The sequence below is a fragment of the Sparus aurata genome, chromosome 3, assembly GCF_900880675.1.
Source record: "Sparus aurata chromosome 3, fSpaAur1.1, whole genome shotgun sequence".
Classification (NCBI taxonomy): domain Eukaryota; kingdom Metazoa; phylum Chordata; class Actinopteri; order Spariformes; family Sparidae; genus Sparus; species Sparus aurata.
Window position 1 is genome coordinate 7417091 of NC_044189.1, and position 13141 is coordinate 7430231.

The following is a 13141-nucleotide window of genomic DNA, read 5'->3' on the forward strand; positions in this document are numbered from 1 at the left end:
CGACAGAACTGCTATTTATTCACATTCTGTCAAATGATAGTTACGATTTCAACACAGTTTCTAACATGTTGCCACTTTAAAGGTTTAGTATGTAATAATCTAAGTTGAAAACATTTTTAAAAATGAGCTTAAAAAGTTTCAACACATTGTGAAAAAATAACAGTTTTAACATTATTACATCTATGTATGTTAGCATGCTAACCAGCCAGCCCATCCAAAGCTCCTGTGCTAACTTTGTGATTTTTTGAGGCATTATTACAGATGACTTTTATTCCAACTGGAATGAAAATGACAGATATGATGAAGAAGAATTGTCAGTATGTTTCAAGTAAACTTCATTGTGATTTGAGTATTTAATCCAACACAATATATTTTCACATCTGCATGCTGTGCGTACAGTTGATATAAAAGCATAACAGTAATTTACATCAATAAGTGTTAAATAATTCCCTTTAAAAGAAAATAAAAGCAGAGCAGACAGCCAGTGCAAACAATAGGCACAAATAGTAAAAATAACAGAAACAACTGCATAGAATCTTTCAGGAAGCTACAAAATTTGATCCTAAACTTAAAAACAAGAGTAAAAATATTAACACCTTAAATTAACATGTATGTACTGTATATAAAACACCAATTAAACTTTACATTGAACACTAACTGTATTTTTTAGGTTTCTCTCCAAAGGATTTATGACACTTTGTGAAGTCTTTCAAACATGGAGCCAACTTCGACATCAAGAAGGTGAACGGTAACAAAAAGCTTCTTCAACCTGTTCCAGCTTTATTTCATCTTCTTACTCTTCTGATGATGATTCCTCTGAGGCTTTTGACTCCTCACTCAAGTCCTTTTCAGCAATCGGTTTGTCTGTTTGGGAGAGTTACAATCATGTTACGCTTTACTTTGAGGTTCTTTGAAAAGAAATATCAGTAATAGCTTGATATGTAATCAGTACCTGTAGTGGTTTGGTTCAAGCTTTGTGTTGCTGCTGTCTCTTCACCATCACACCTCTCCAGTATTATCCTCAGGATTTTGGTCACTTGTGGGTGTTTTGCTGCCTGATGAATTAAGGGTTCGTCATCTGAACTGTTGTTTTCTGACCCTAAACATTTCGATGAAAGATACATAAACCACAGATTTAGAGAGCCTCTTCATAATATGATGTGTTCTTGTGCATTTCTCTATCCGGTAAAGGACTTTAGCAGCATCATGTAGCCCCTAGAAACAGTCTATCACTGCTGGTGTTGTATATATTTTCTGTCAAGACCGGCTGGCTCATAGTCTTTACCTGACACAAGCTTCTTTTTTGGCTTTTTGGGTGTTGTGCTCCTTTTCTTTGGAGACAAAGCCTTCCTTTTGTTTTTCGTTTGTTTGTTTGTGCTGTTCTTTTTCACAAGATTAATCAAGGGTTCATCTTCGGAGCTTTCATCAGAAGGTTCTGCCAAACAACAGCAACGAGGCATTAAATCACAAATAATTATATGACATCTACTGTTTTGTCCGCGTAGTCATTACTGCTACAGCACCTCGTCTCTTTCTCGACACACCGACTTGCGATCCAGCTGCCTTCTTTGTGTTTTTCTTCACCGGTTTCTTCTTGGCAATGAGGTCCAACAACGGCACATCATCATCACTTGAGCTGCTGTCTGAGGGTGAAAGGTTTTAAAATCCAAGAGATCTGCACTTAATTTACTTGTAATAAAACTGATTTAGATTAATTCCAGTCTCATGAAAGTGATGCCTACCTTTCAGGGATTTGTCTTTCAGTTCTGGTTTGGTTTTCTTGCCGTTCTTTTGCTCTTTAGGAGCCTTTGTCAGCTTCTTCTTCGTTACTGCCAGTGGTTCATCATCTGAGCTGTCACTGGAAGACTCTGCATATTTGACTGAAACACATTATTTTTAGGACAAGTGCGATGGGAAATAACTTCAGATTAGTTGATTTCCACTTTTGAAAGTTCATCCCAAAATCAAAAAATACATACTTCCCCTCTCACCTCTAGAGCTACTGATGCATCTATATCATTTTGGTGTGAGCTAGCAAGTTTAGCAGATACTGGCCATAGAGATGTCTGCCTTCTCTTAATGGTAATGGATCTAGATGGCTATCAACTTGTGATGTAGACGTCAAAAAATACATTTTAAAAAACTCAACAGCAAAGTTTCTTCATTATCCGGGTACTCAAGATAATCCAGATCTTTTTATGCCTTTTCATGCATGCATTTCTTCTCATATCATCTCACGGAAGGAAGCCAGGATCTACTCACTGACGAGAGGATAGCCGACTAAACTAGCAAAAGTCACAGCTCAGCCGAGGATGATGCCATTGATGTTTGCATCCCCCTCTGTCACAAGCACAAGTCTCTGGCTAGATGCTCGTTTACTTCTGTGTGGTGAAACAATGGGTGGGTGTAGTTCGTAGAAAGAAAATCATTCCTACATAAAATTAACTGTTTATAACAAGGTCTGTGGATTATCATGAGTAACCAAGTCATGCTTTTCTGGAAAAAGACATTGCTGCTGTATTTCTGGCACTCAAGCGTGCCATCAAGCTCAATCATTTGAGAGAAGGCAGACATCAGTCTATGTCTGATCAATCCATATCCAAATTATCTAGGTATGTGGATAAACAGCACTACATGTAATAGGAAAATATGTATTCATTATTTTAGGGGTGAAATATACCTCTACCAATTACCTGTTTTCCTTGCTGCATTCCGTTTGGATTTCGTGACCGGGGTTGCTTTTGGCGTGACAGATCCTTTTCTCTGACGTTTGGAGTCAAGTTTCTTGGCAAATTTACTTAAAGGCTCATCATCCGAACTATCGTCCTTATCCAGTGATGCTGTGCAGGACAGAAAGACAATAAGTGTCTGCTACACATGACAGCATCTTCCTGTTAATGCAGAGAGATGAAATTATCTTACCTTTCTTCTTTGTATCAACTGATTTTCTCGGAGACAGCGAGGAAGGTTTCTTCGCAGCTTTGCCAAACTTTAAGAGAGGCTCATTGTCGGAGCTTTCATCTGTACTCAGATCTGTAACCGTTACATACAGAAACATTGAACCATCCATTCCACAGAGAAATCAGAAAAATACAGCTGACATAGATGATGACATTGACACTGTAACCACCTGCTTTCTTGTTGTTTGTGCCATTAGCTCTGGGTGGCGTGTCGTCTATTTTCTCTGGTTTCTTAGCCGATGCAGAGATTTTCAGGTTTATCAAAGGTTCGTCATCTGAGGAGACATCTGAAGCTACAAAAGGAGAAGACATAAGCACAATCAATTCTGTACCTTTTGCACTCAAAGCTTATAATGTTCTGAGTTGATCGTTTACTTTAATGGACAGCACTTTGGACTGTCTTTTATTTGTTATCCTCATAACTTCTGTCCTTTGTTGATCTAACGTTGGAGCTGCAGGTTGAACTGTGTCTGTGTTCACATGATAACACTTGTCAACAGTCTGTTTACTATTATTTTACTGTAAGTATTTTCCAGACACTTAGAGCCAACTCAACAACAGATTCAGAAGTGTTACAAAGATTCAAAGTCCTAAGATTTGTTTGACATATCAAAGATGATTTACTTCCAAAATATGTAAAATGATTTGCTCCATGTTATTGTCCCTCGACAGATGAATGCAATCATTGTGAGGTAGTACTTTAAAACTGGTCTTTTTAATTGCTAAAGCATATTTGTGAATGCTTAAGATTGTTAATTCTTTATGGCATTTGGTGTTTGTTTGACAATATTGGTTGATAAGAAAATCAGGATGACAGGCTACAAAGGCTCCAAGTCAGAGTCAAATCAGTTATGTCACACAAACACAATATGTGTCATGGCCCACTGAAGCACAAAGATTATTAGATTATTAATATCTGTAAATGTTGTTGGGATATCAGAGAGATGTTAGTTTTCCACAAATAACTAAATTGACAGACCACTGAAAATCCTTAAAGTTAATTTACCATTTTTTAAAACTTAAGTCAAAAGCTGTCTAAGACAGGGTGACTTTAATAACTCATACAATAACCAGTCTATAAAGCTCAACTGCTGTCTGCTGGTATTCAAATAATGTATTTGGGAAAAAGTTATATTGAGCAGTGTAAGAATATTTTTATTACAAGTCCTGCAGTCAAAGTACAAATACAGGAGTATTATAAGCACAACACTCATGAAGGAGAGTTGTACCTTGCAAACAGTTGTACTAAATGTAATATATTATTAGATTACTACTTATTCATTAACAAGAGAGAAGCTTTTTTTAATATTGGAGCTGGTTGAGCTAACTTTAATCACGATATGGATCATATTTTATAAGTTGTTCATATGTTTGTAATATAATATACAAAGTCCTATGTAACTTTACATGACAGATGAATGGAGCGGAGTAAAACGTACAGATATTGCTTTGCAGTAGCGGGAATGGAAATACTGAAGTACAAAAAACTCTCACAAAATTGTAGCGTTACTTAGATAACGTTACAGTACTCGAGTAACAAGCACAGTACTTATGGTAGTGAAACTACTTTTTAATAACCCGTATTCTCACTACTGTTTTAATTTATTAAGCTAATGTTGCTGTAGTGCTCATAATGCTCACGTCAGTAGATTTGATAACATAATCTCTCCTATCTCGACCGTTTAATAAAGACGCTAGCAGCAGCAGCAGTCATGTTTATGACGAACTTGTAAGCTAACTTAGCTTATAGCTAGCTACAACTGTCTCCTCCTCAGCTAAAGTTTAAAATGCCATTATATATCTAACTACCTGGGCGGTCTTTGACCACATTAGTGGGCATGTCAGCAGTGCTGCAGTCCATTTTGTTGCCTAATATTTATTGTAATCTTCATCCAAAACGCGCAAAGTTGCTCTACTTCCTCTTCATGTTAGCGTCTTCTTCTGGTGTTGATATCGGGAGCGGACTAGACGCAGCAGCGGCGCGTTGCTGCCCCCACAGGTCATTAGTAGAACTGCACGTAGTTATCCCCCCTTGAGTCAGAAGTATGTTTAGCTTTACTCTGCAGAGTTTGACACTAGAGGGCTGTTTTCTGTTCTTATGTGCTCATTTAAAATCCAACTTTAATGATTTGGGACTACGAATGTTATTTGTGAGATCACAAACAGTTTGGAATCCATCAAGATCCAATATTACATAATGAGAGGTTGTTCCCTTTTATTATCTATAGCATGCCAGCATACATGGCGTTGTAAAATCATGTTTTGTGATATGTTGTTGTGTTTTGACCCTCAGGGCAGCCATAACAAATGCTGATTGAAGAAAAAAAGGAGCTAAATATTCATTCACAAGTCATGTATGGCAGTTGAAAGCTCAGTTTATTACACACACACAAGATAAATATTCAAACACTGTAATGTTGGACAAACAGGACATGATCATGAAGATGTACTGATCCAGACAGTGATATGAGGACCGACATGTAAAGCTTGATTAGTCAACATTAATCAAACAGAGTGAGGACATTGTTGTGCTGTTCCCCAACCCCGAACGTCAGGAACTTAACTGTAATTCAAGAGGTTGGCTGTGTTATTTCATTTTGTTTCCAGCCATCTTCATAATTGTTCAATCATTATTTTCTCGGATCACTTTCTGCTTCGTGATGTTGGTGATGTCTTGATCATATCCCTGAGACAGTGAGGGGAGAATTGAACTTGTCATACACGTGAACTATTCATTTCTTTTTAAATCAAATGGTGATTTTAAATCAAAAGTGCTATCACAGAATTACTCGTACTATATATCTAACCTTTTATCGATTTCTCTTTACCGTTTACACCAACACATAAATCACATATATTACAATGCAAAGTCATTAGGGCTGCAGGAAATATTGGTGAATGACTCTCAAAGAAAATATTTATAATCCTTTGGAGATTAAATCTTACTCAGTTGAATTCATGATTAAACGACTGAGAGCTTACCAATGTTTCATGCGCCCTAATCTGAAAATCAAAAATGATATTTTCATCACTGAAGTGCTACATACACCATTCGTTAAACTCAAATCTAAGATATCACCATCCTGCTCTCAGACCCAGGCTTTGCTTAGAATTATTTTGCATCTTGTAACCAGCAATTTTCCAGCTTGATCTCTGATATAAATAAAAGCACTTTAGCTTCTTTTGTGTTAAATGTCAAGAGCCAGGCACTGCAGAGCGCTACTTGACCCCATGGAAATGGTGTCATGTAAATCAGACGAATCACAGTACAACGCAATATCATTTTAACCGGAGCAGTTTGGATCACGCAGTCCAAAGTTGTTTAACGGTCTGTTGCTCAGTGCAGTCCGTGTGTCCATGCTGGTGTTTTTAAGTGCTCTGGAACTGTTAGAGTTTACATAGCAGCCATCTTGCTGGCCTCTCTGACCCCGCTCAGGTAGGCTCCTGTCACAGTTTGAGGGAAGTGTCTGTTGGTGGCCTGGTAACAACAAACAATAACAAAAAAATCAATTAATAAACAGCAAGAATCAGTTTAAAAATCTGCGATATTTAAGATGGAGGGTGATAAACATATCTGTAAGTAAGCTGACTGCTGTGAGCAAATTTGATGAAACATTAGTAATTCAGTTTGACAACAAAATCCTGACTCGATGTGCAATTTTCTGTCTGAGTTACTGAGTTTTGGAGATGTTTACCTTCCCTCTGAAATAACGGAACTAGATGCACTCAGCTTGCGGTGCTCAAATAGCCAAAAACATTACATTTCAAAAACTCAACAGCAATGTCTCTTTCAAGAAATCGTGGCCTGGTTAATCAAGATGATCCACAGACTTTGTTGTGAGCAGTTTCATGTAGGAACTTTTTTTTTTCCACCGATCTACACCCAGCAAATGTGTCAACGCGCAGAAGGGAGGGTGCATCTATGTTAACTAGCCTCTCATCCAAGAGTAGATGCATGCTTCCATCTTTTCGGTGATAAAACACATTTGATGAAAATGGTATAAGCCACTGTTACCTCTCCTGCAAAGAAGACTTTTCCCTGCACGTCTTCAGCGAGGATGTCATAGGCCTCTCCACTTCCTCCCGTCTTCACAAAGCTGTAGGACATCTGGGACCACATGTCTTTGCTCCAATGTGTCACAAAGAAATCCACTGGCTCTGGGACCTCCTACAAAGGATGACCAACAGTTAATAACAGTTTCTGTTTTACTTATTTCTCCACTGCAAGAACCATTTTAGGAACGCCCACACATAGTGGCTGTTCTTGGAGAAAGTACATTGTGATGGTGAAGGAAGTATCAACTATCAAATTAACCTAAAAATGTGCTTATAGCTCCTCATTTAGTTTAGTTCCCAGGATTTATTGGTCTTACTGTTCCTAATTCATCAGTTACCCTAAATAAATGTGTACATAAGACTCAAAATATTAGCACAAGGCGTCACAAACGTGAAGTGTGACAGCTTTACCTGTTCTTTGAAAAGCTCTCGTAGGACCTTCAAGCACTCCTCCACCACCTCCTTGTCCTCCATGTCCCGGACAGAAGGTACAGCTTCACCAGTGATAACAGACATGAGGACAGCCTGCTTCCCCTAGCACACACACACACACACACACACACACACACACACACACACACACACACACACACACACACACACACACACACACACACACGCGCGCGCGCACACACGCACACACACACACACACATTGATGTGAGGTCAAATGCAATCTATATTAATCTTCCTTCACTTCTGTTTATACTTTATTGTATCTTCTGGTTTCTTGTTAAACTGCAGATGGTATTCAAGTATTCTTCTGTTTATCAAATCATAAATGCATTGTTGCAGTGTAAAACCGATAGCAAAAGCTCCAGTGTGTAGGGTTTAAGGAGATCCATTTGATTAAATGGAGAATTACACTCATTGTATAAAAAGTGTATTACTACCTGAAACTAAGCATTGTTCTGTTACTGCGTGGATACAAATAACAAAAATACAAAAAACAAACCTGTGGCTCCATGTCATAGAAGACACCGAACATGCCTCTCTTGTCAGGACTCGGTGGTATGTGACCAAAGTAGTCTGCCCCTTGGATTTTGTTGTCCCAGAATCTGTACGGGAACTGAAGAGCGATCTGAGAGAAGTTTTGAGATTATATTATTCATCTAAGTATCTGACAGAATACTGAAACTTGGATCTTAAAGATACAATTTGGTGGCCTGTAGTTCTTTACAACCATGAGTTAAATATTAACAGTTAATACCTTCTCTATGATACCAGCTCCCAGACTGTGGATTGCTTTCAGTTTCCTTTCAGGAAGTGGAGGGTTGAACTGGATGAAGTTCTTCTGGAGTAAAGTCAGTGGGACTGTAACAAGAACCTGAAAAGAGGGAAGGATGTTAAAACTCAACAGTTAACCATTCAATCATTAAAATCAGCACTGAATACATTCAACATCCTCTGAAAAATATAGTTTGGGAATAATTATATAAAGTTTCACAATGCTTTTACCTTCTGTGCCGTCCACTGGGACCCGTTGGAAGAGGTAACTTTGACAACATCACCTGAGTAATCAATGGACTGAACCTAGAATAAAAATGTTTAAAAAATTAACACCTGATTTTTAAAAACATGGTTTATTTATGTAGTATATAACGAAGTGCAACAAAGGTCAAAGAAGCTAAACAATTAAAAGATTTGGTTACAAACCGAGCACTTCGTGCGAATGTCGAGGCCCTCGGCCAGTTTGTGGAGTAACACAGAGTAGCCCTTTGTGAGTAAAGTGTGGTCTCCTGAGAACTGAGCAAAAAATTCATTGTGGTCCCAGGATCTTGCCGATACCTGCAAAAAAACAAACAAACAAAAGAACTTGAGAATAATTATTCATTACAATATCTCCAGAAACCCTTGGGGAAAAAAAGGAAATCACAGAATCTTTTGATTTGTTGAGTTAGGAGAAATGTCACACATTTAGTTTATTTCTTTGATGTCTGTGTGTCCAGTACAATAACAGTGTATAAAGAGTGCTTCTATGGTGAATGTTTTCCTGATTCTACAGGGACAGACAGAAATGTAGGATGCATTCACAACGATGAACCAGCCTGAATTTTCTCAAAACGCCTGAAATCAAATATACAAGCTCTCAGTGAAAACTAGTTGAAACACACACAGACCTGGTCTAACGTGCTTCCACAGGCGTACTCCAGGTTGCTGAGATGAAACTGAAGCACTTTCTCCTCCAAATCACTAAACTGGATTCCAGACTCCTGAAGAAAGTTCTTCTTCACCTCCTGGACTTTTTCTGTGGGGATCAAATTTAAAAAAATGGTTGGTTCCATTTCTTAAAGGGGCCCAACTGAACATCAGTGAACATCACACTGAAAGCAATGTTGTTCAGCACCTCTCAGCGGTGTGTCCTGGCTCTGAGACTTGTCCTTCCTCCATTCTGACACCACGTCCAGGATGGCGTTGAAGTGGAAGTCCATGCGCTTGTCGATGGCCGGGTCAGTGACCTGCCCGCCCTCCTGAAAGAGGTCACATCGCTCTCCAAGCTTGTGCATCTTGATGCCCATCTTCAACAGAACAGTGAGGAGTCAAATTAGAGAGACACGGGTCTTTCCTCTTAAAGCTCCAGAAAAGTGGTGTGAATTATGAACCTTCACATTGAGTAAACCGAGTAAATATTGACTGATGAATTTTCATGTTTGGATGAAATGCTCCATTGAGACATTGTGTGTGTTTCCAGTAAGCAGATGAAAAAGAAAAACACACACTAAAGATCGCTTCTATGCAGACTTTAAAAAAATTCTCACTTGTTCACACATGAGGGCGATGGGGTTGTTTACACAGCCGTTGACGATTTGAGCTCCTCGCCCTACAGTGACACCCAGAGAAGTATCATCCCACACACGCCCTCCGATCCTCTCCCTCGCCTCAAGCACCACCACCTGTAAACCAATGAAAATGTAGAGTGTACAGCGGCAACACTGTGACCAGCCAACAATATCAAACAGCAGGTGACAAATATTACCTGGGTGCCGAAGTTTTGCAGCTGTCGCGCAGCAGCCAGACCTGAAGCCCCGGCACCGATGATGATGACATTCTTCTGTAAAAATGATGAAATGTAGGCAGAAACTGTAACGCTTTAACCACAGAAATGTGATGTGCACTGTTGTGTCATGATGTAAGTAAAGATGAGGAAACTCACCGCGCAGTGTCTGTCAGGGAGCAGAGGCCGTTTCACAGCCAGCACACCGGTGTTGATGAGACCCTTCCTGGTCATGAACTGGAGCACTCGGTCCATCTCCTGCACGCAGCGCACACGCACCAAACCCCGGACGATGATGTTCAGAGCGCATTTCTGGGAAGTCAGCACCTCCTTTAGAAAAACAGGAAAAACCGCTCATTGTTTTGAAGTTTGTTCTTTTTTTTGGAGTCTTATATTCCTTTTCTTGTCACGAGGAGAAGATGCGATACTGATAGATCCGCGGCGTACCTTGCAATTCTTGTTCCAGGAGGCCAGAATAAGGTTACGCAGAGCTAAATACATGGTGGGATCGCGGGAGAATTCTGGAAACTCGTAAAGCTCATCCAGCTCCATCATATCTGGCCGCACACACAGAGCCTTACCGCACTCATTGGGCTGGTAGAAGGGCTGGAAGTACGGAGACAGGCCTGGAACTGAGGAATAAAATCATGACTCAACACCACATTACTGCACAGTTTAGACTGATATCTCTACAGGGGATGTTGAACAATAATCTCCCTGGTGCATTATTCCCATGTAGTCCCATATCTCACTTTGTGGCTGGACGGCTCTGCAGTGATCGGCCCTCAGCTCAGTCAGAGACACGTTGCTGGGAGAGCCCGATGGACTCATCCCCACACAGTCGGGGTAGTACGCAGCGAGGAAGGGGCTGGCTGGACTCTCTTTGAACAGTGGTGGCAAAATCAACATTGAATGCCACCAGCTGTCAGTCACCTCGGCCACTCTCTGTGAGAAAGGGAAACGACATGAGGTTGAAGAGGATGCAAATCATTGTTGTGTCTTTCATGCACGTATACTGAAGGTTCATTTTGGAACTTGCTTATTATACAGGCTTCAACAAGTTAAAAACACCATCTTACCAGGTCCTCTGGTTGGGAGCACTGGTCCGGACCCTCTGTCTGCGGAAAAGACCAGAAAAAAATGTAATTACGAAAGATAAGAAACAGAAATTTCACTGATTGGCTGATTATTTTTCCACTTCCTGTTTACTTTGATGTTGTTGAACTTCATTCCGCAGCGGTACGATGCAGCGAGGGAAGCGGTGAGTTGGATCTCCTTAGTCAGCTGACGCCACTTCCTGCACTCCGGTTTAGTACATTGAACCTGAAAAGAACCACATCACAATCAACAACAATGACAGACTTATAATAACCACATTCAGCCGTTTAACAGGAACCAGGAAGGCTGCCTGCGCTCACCCAGAACGGTAGCTGCTGATCTGCCATGAAAGCTTTTAGACTGGGCTCACTTTTCCCGTTACTAGTCCACGTCTTCTTCCACGCAGCGAAGGTCTCGTAGCCGTCTTTGTGACTGCCAGGAGAAAAAGAAGAATGTGATCTTACCGCCTTGAATATAGTGACACAAACTTTATCAATGTTATGCGAGTGGTTGTTCTGTCAACATTACCTTCTGTAGTAGTGATCAAAGCATTCGTTGCAAAAGTGCTCACCACATGACAGGTGATACCAGCGAGATGTGTATCCATTTTTAGCACACCTGAGGAGGGACAATCAGGTCCATCAAAACAATCTGTATCTGACAAAAGGGTGACTGAGTTACGATCTGGTTCCTATTACACGGAGAGGCATGCTACCTTTCAGATGCGCTTGCAAAACAAACTGGGTATGTGGCAGAGCATCCAGCCTTCTCACACTTTCTGTACTTTTTCTCGGACTGGTCGTCCTCCTCCTCTGTGTCTGTGGCTTTTCTCTTGCTCTACAGGAGAAGAGTTTGGAAAATGATGCCACTGGGTTCATCTTCATATAGAGAGCAGATTTAAAATGGTGATGCACAGATCCATTAAGCTAGATCAGTATCAAGTGTCATTGAAAATGTTTGGCTCGCATACGTTGTCTAGCATACCGATTCTACTAGTGCTACAGTGACGGACTTCTATGTATTGTGTCATTTAAAAAGAAGCAAATTAGCAGCTAGCTAAATCTGGTGCAATTCATTTTAATTGTGTGCCACCCCTGTGCAAATTAGAATAACAATGAAATAATACAGGGAAAGAAGCAAGGAGAGAAAGGGAAAAAATAAGATATAAAATACAAAATGGCATGTTTATGACATAAAGACAAATTCCAACAAGGACACTGCAACTTCAGAGGAAATACAGACGGTTGGGAAGTTGTCAGCAAAGCAGTAGAAGGGGAAGTTGTGTTTTATGTGACCTCAATCAAAGCTAAAATTGTGTGTCCAATTGATCAGCAACTGGACACACACAAAAAAACAGAGATACTAATAAATGGAAAGGTACTGAATATCAATCTGTCCCTAAAACTAAATACAAAGATTTTAAAAAATGGGGCCAAAAAGGAAAACTACAGAAGATGAGGGCTGTGGATGAAGACTGTGCTCAGCTTGCAGGCAGAGGTTGAATGCTCATGCTGCAGCTTACCTGTCCAGGTGGAGGGTTGTTGGTGCGCTTCACCCGGACGTTGATCTGTCTCCCAGAGGAGCGCAGGGTCTGTCCGTCCCCCGGTGAGTCCCCGGAGCTCCTCTTCTTGGCTCTCCGAGCACCAGAGGCGTTCCCTGAATAGTCTGAACAGCCATAACACAGCTTTAATAGCGGAAGATAACGTTATAACAAGGCTCAGCTCAAATGGGGCCTCTGTTGTGGCTGGTGAGGCTCTTTAAGACAGATAACATGGCGTTCAGGTGAATCCTATTGACAGAACTAATTAAAAATGGAGCAAAGCGAATGAGACACGAGGCTATTTATGAAGGAACAGCAATGGTGGGACAGTTGTACACGTTAGCAGGCTCTTTAAATACCAAAACAATGTCCGCCTGTCACACTTAGCATGTAGCAGGCACTAGCAGCGCGTTATGAACACTGACCTGCATCCGACAACATGACGGACTGCGGTGTTTCCTCAAAAAACACGTTCAAATTGACGTTCAGTGAC

General features: G+C 40.4%; 2 protein-coding genes across 2 annotated transcripts; both read right to left on the bottom strand.

Moving 5' to 3' along the window:
- Positions 1 to 329: 329 nt before the first annotated feature.
- Positions 330 to 4921, bottom strand: LOC115578296 (nucleolar protein dao-5-like). Its single transcript, XM_030411185.1, has 9 exons — positions 4770 to 4921; positions 3131 to 3253; positions 2923 to 3033; positions 2694 to 2840; positions 1743 to 1880; positions 1524 to 1643; positions 1286 to 1435; positions 953 to 1099; positions 330 to 864 (listed from the first exon to the last, which is right to left on the bottom strand). Exons 1-9 carry the CDS (start codon positions 4819 to 4821, stop codon positions 794 to 796), a joined length of 1059 nt encoding a protein of 352 aa, XP_030267045.1. The 5' UTR covers positions 4822 to 4921; the 3' UTR covers positions 330 to 793.
- Positions 4922 to 5317: 396 nt separating this feature from the next.
- Positions 5318 to 13089, bottom strand: kdm1b (lysine demethylase 1B). Its single transcript, XM_030411673.1, has 21 exons — positions 13074 to 13089; positions 12631 to 12773; positions 11824 to 11945; positions 11637 to 11726; positions 11429 to 11540; positions 11220 to 11333; positions 11090 to 11128; positions 10763 to 10955; positions 10458 to 10642; positions 10170 to 10340; positions 9993 to 10067; positions 9775 to 9909; positions 9363 to 9534; positions 9136 to 9263; positions 8672 to 8803; positions 8474 to 8548; positions 8226 to 8342; positions 7971 to 8096; positions 7428 to 7550; positions 6976 to 7128; positions 5318 to 6438 (listed from the first exon to the last, which is right to left on the bottom strand). The coding sequence occupies exons 1-21, from the start codon at positions 13087 to 13089 to the stop codon at positions 6355 to 6357; spliced, it is 2505 nt and encodes an 834-aa protein (XP_030267533.1). The 3' UTR covers positions 5318 to 6354.
- Positions 13090 to 13141: the final 52 nt, after the last annotated feature.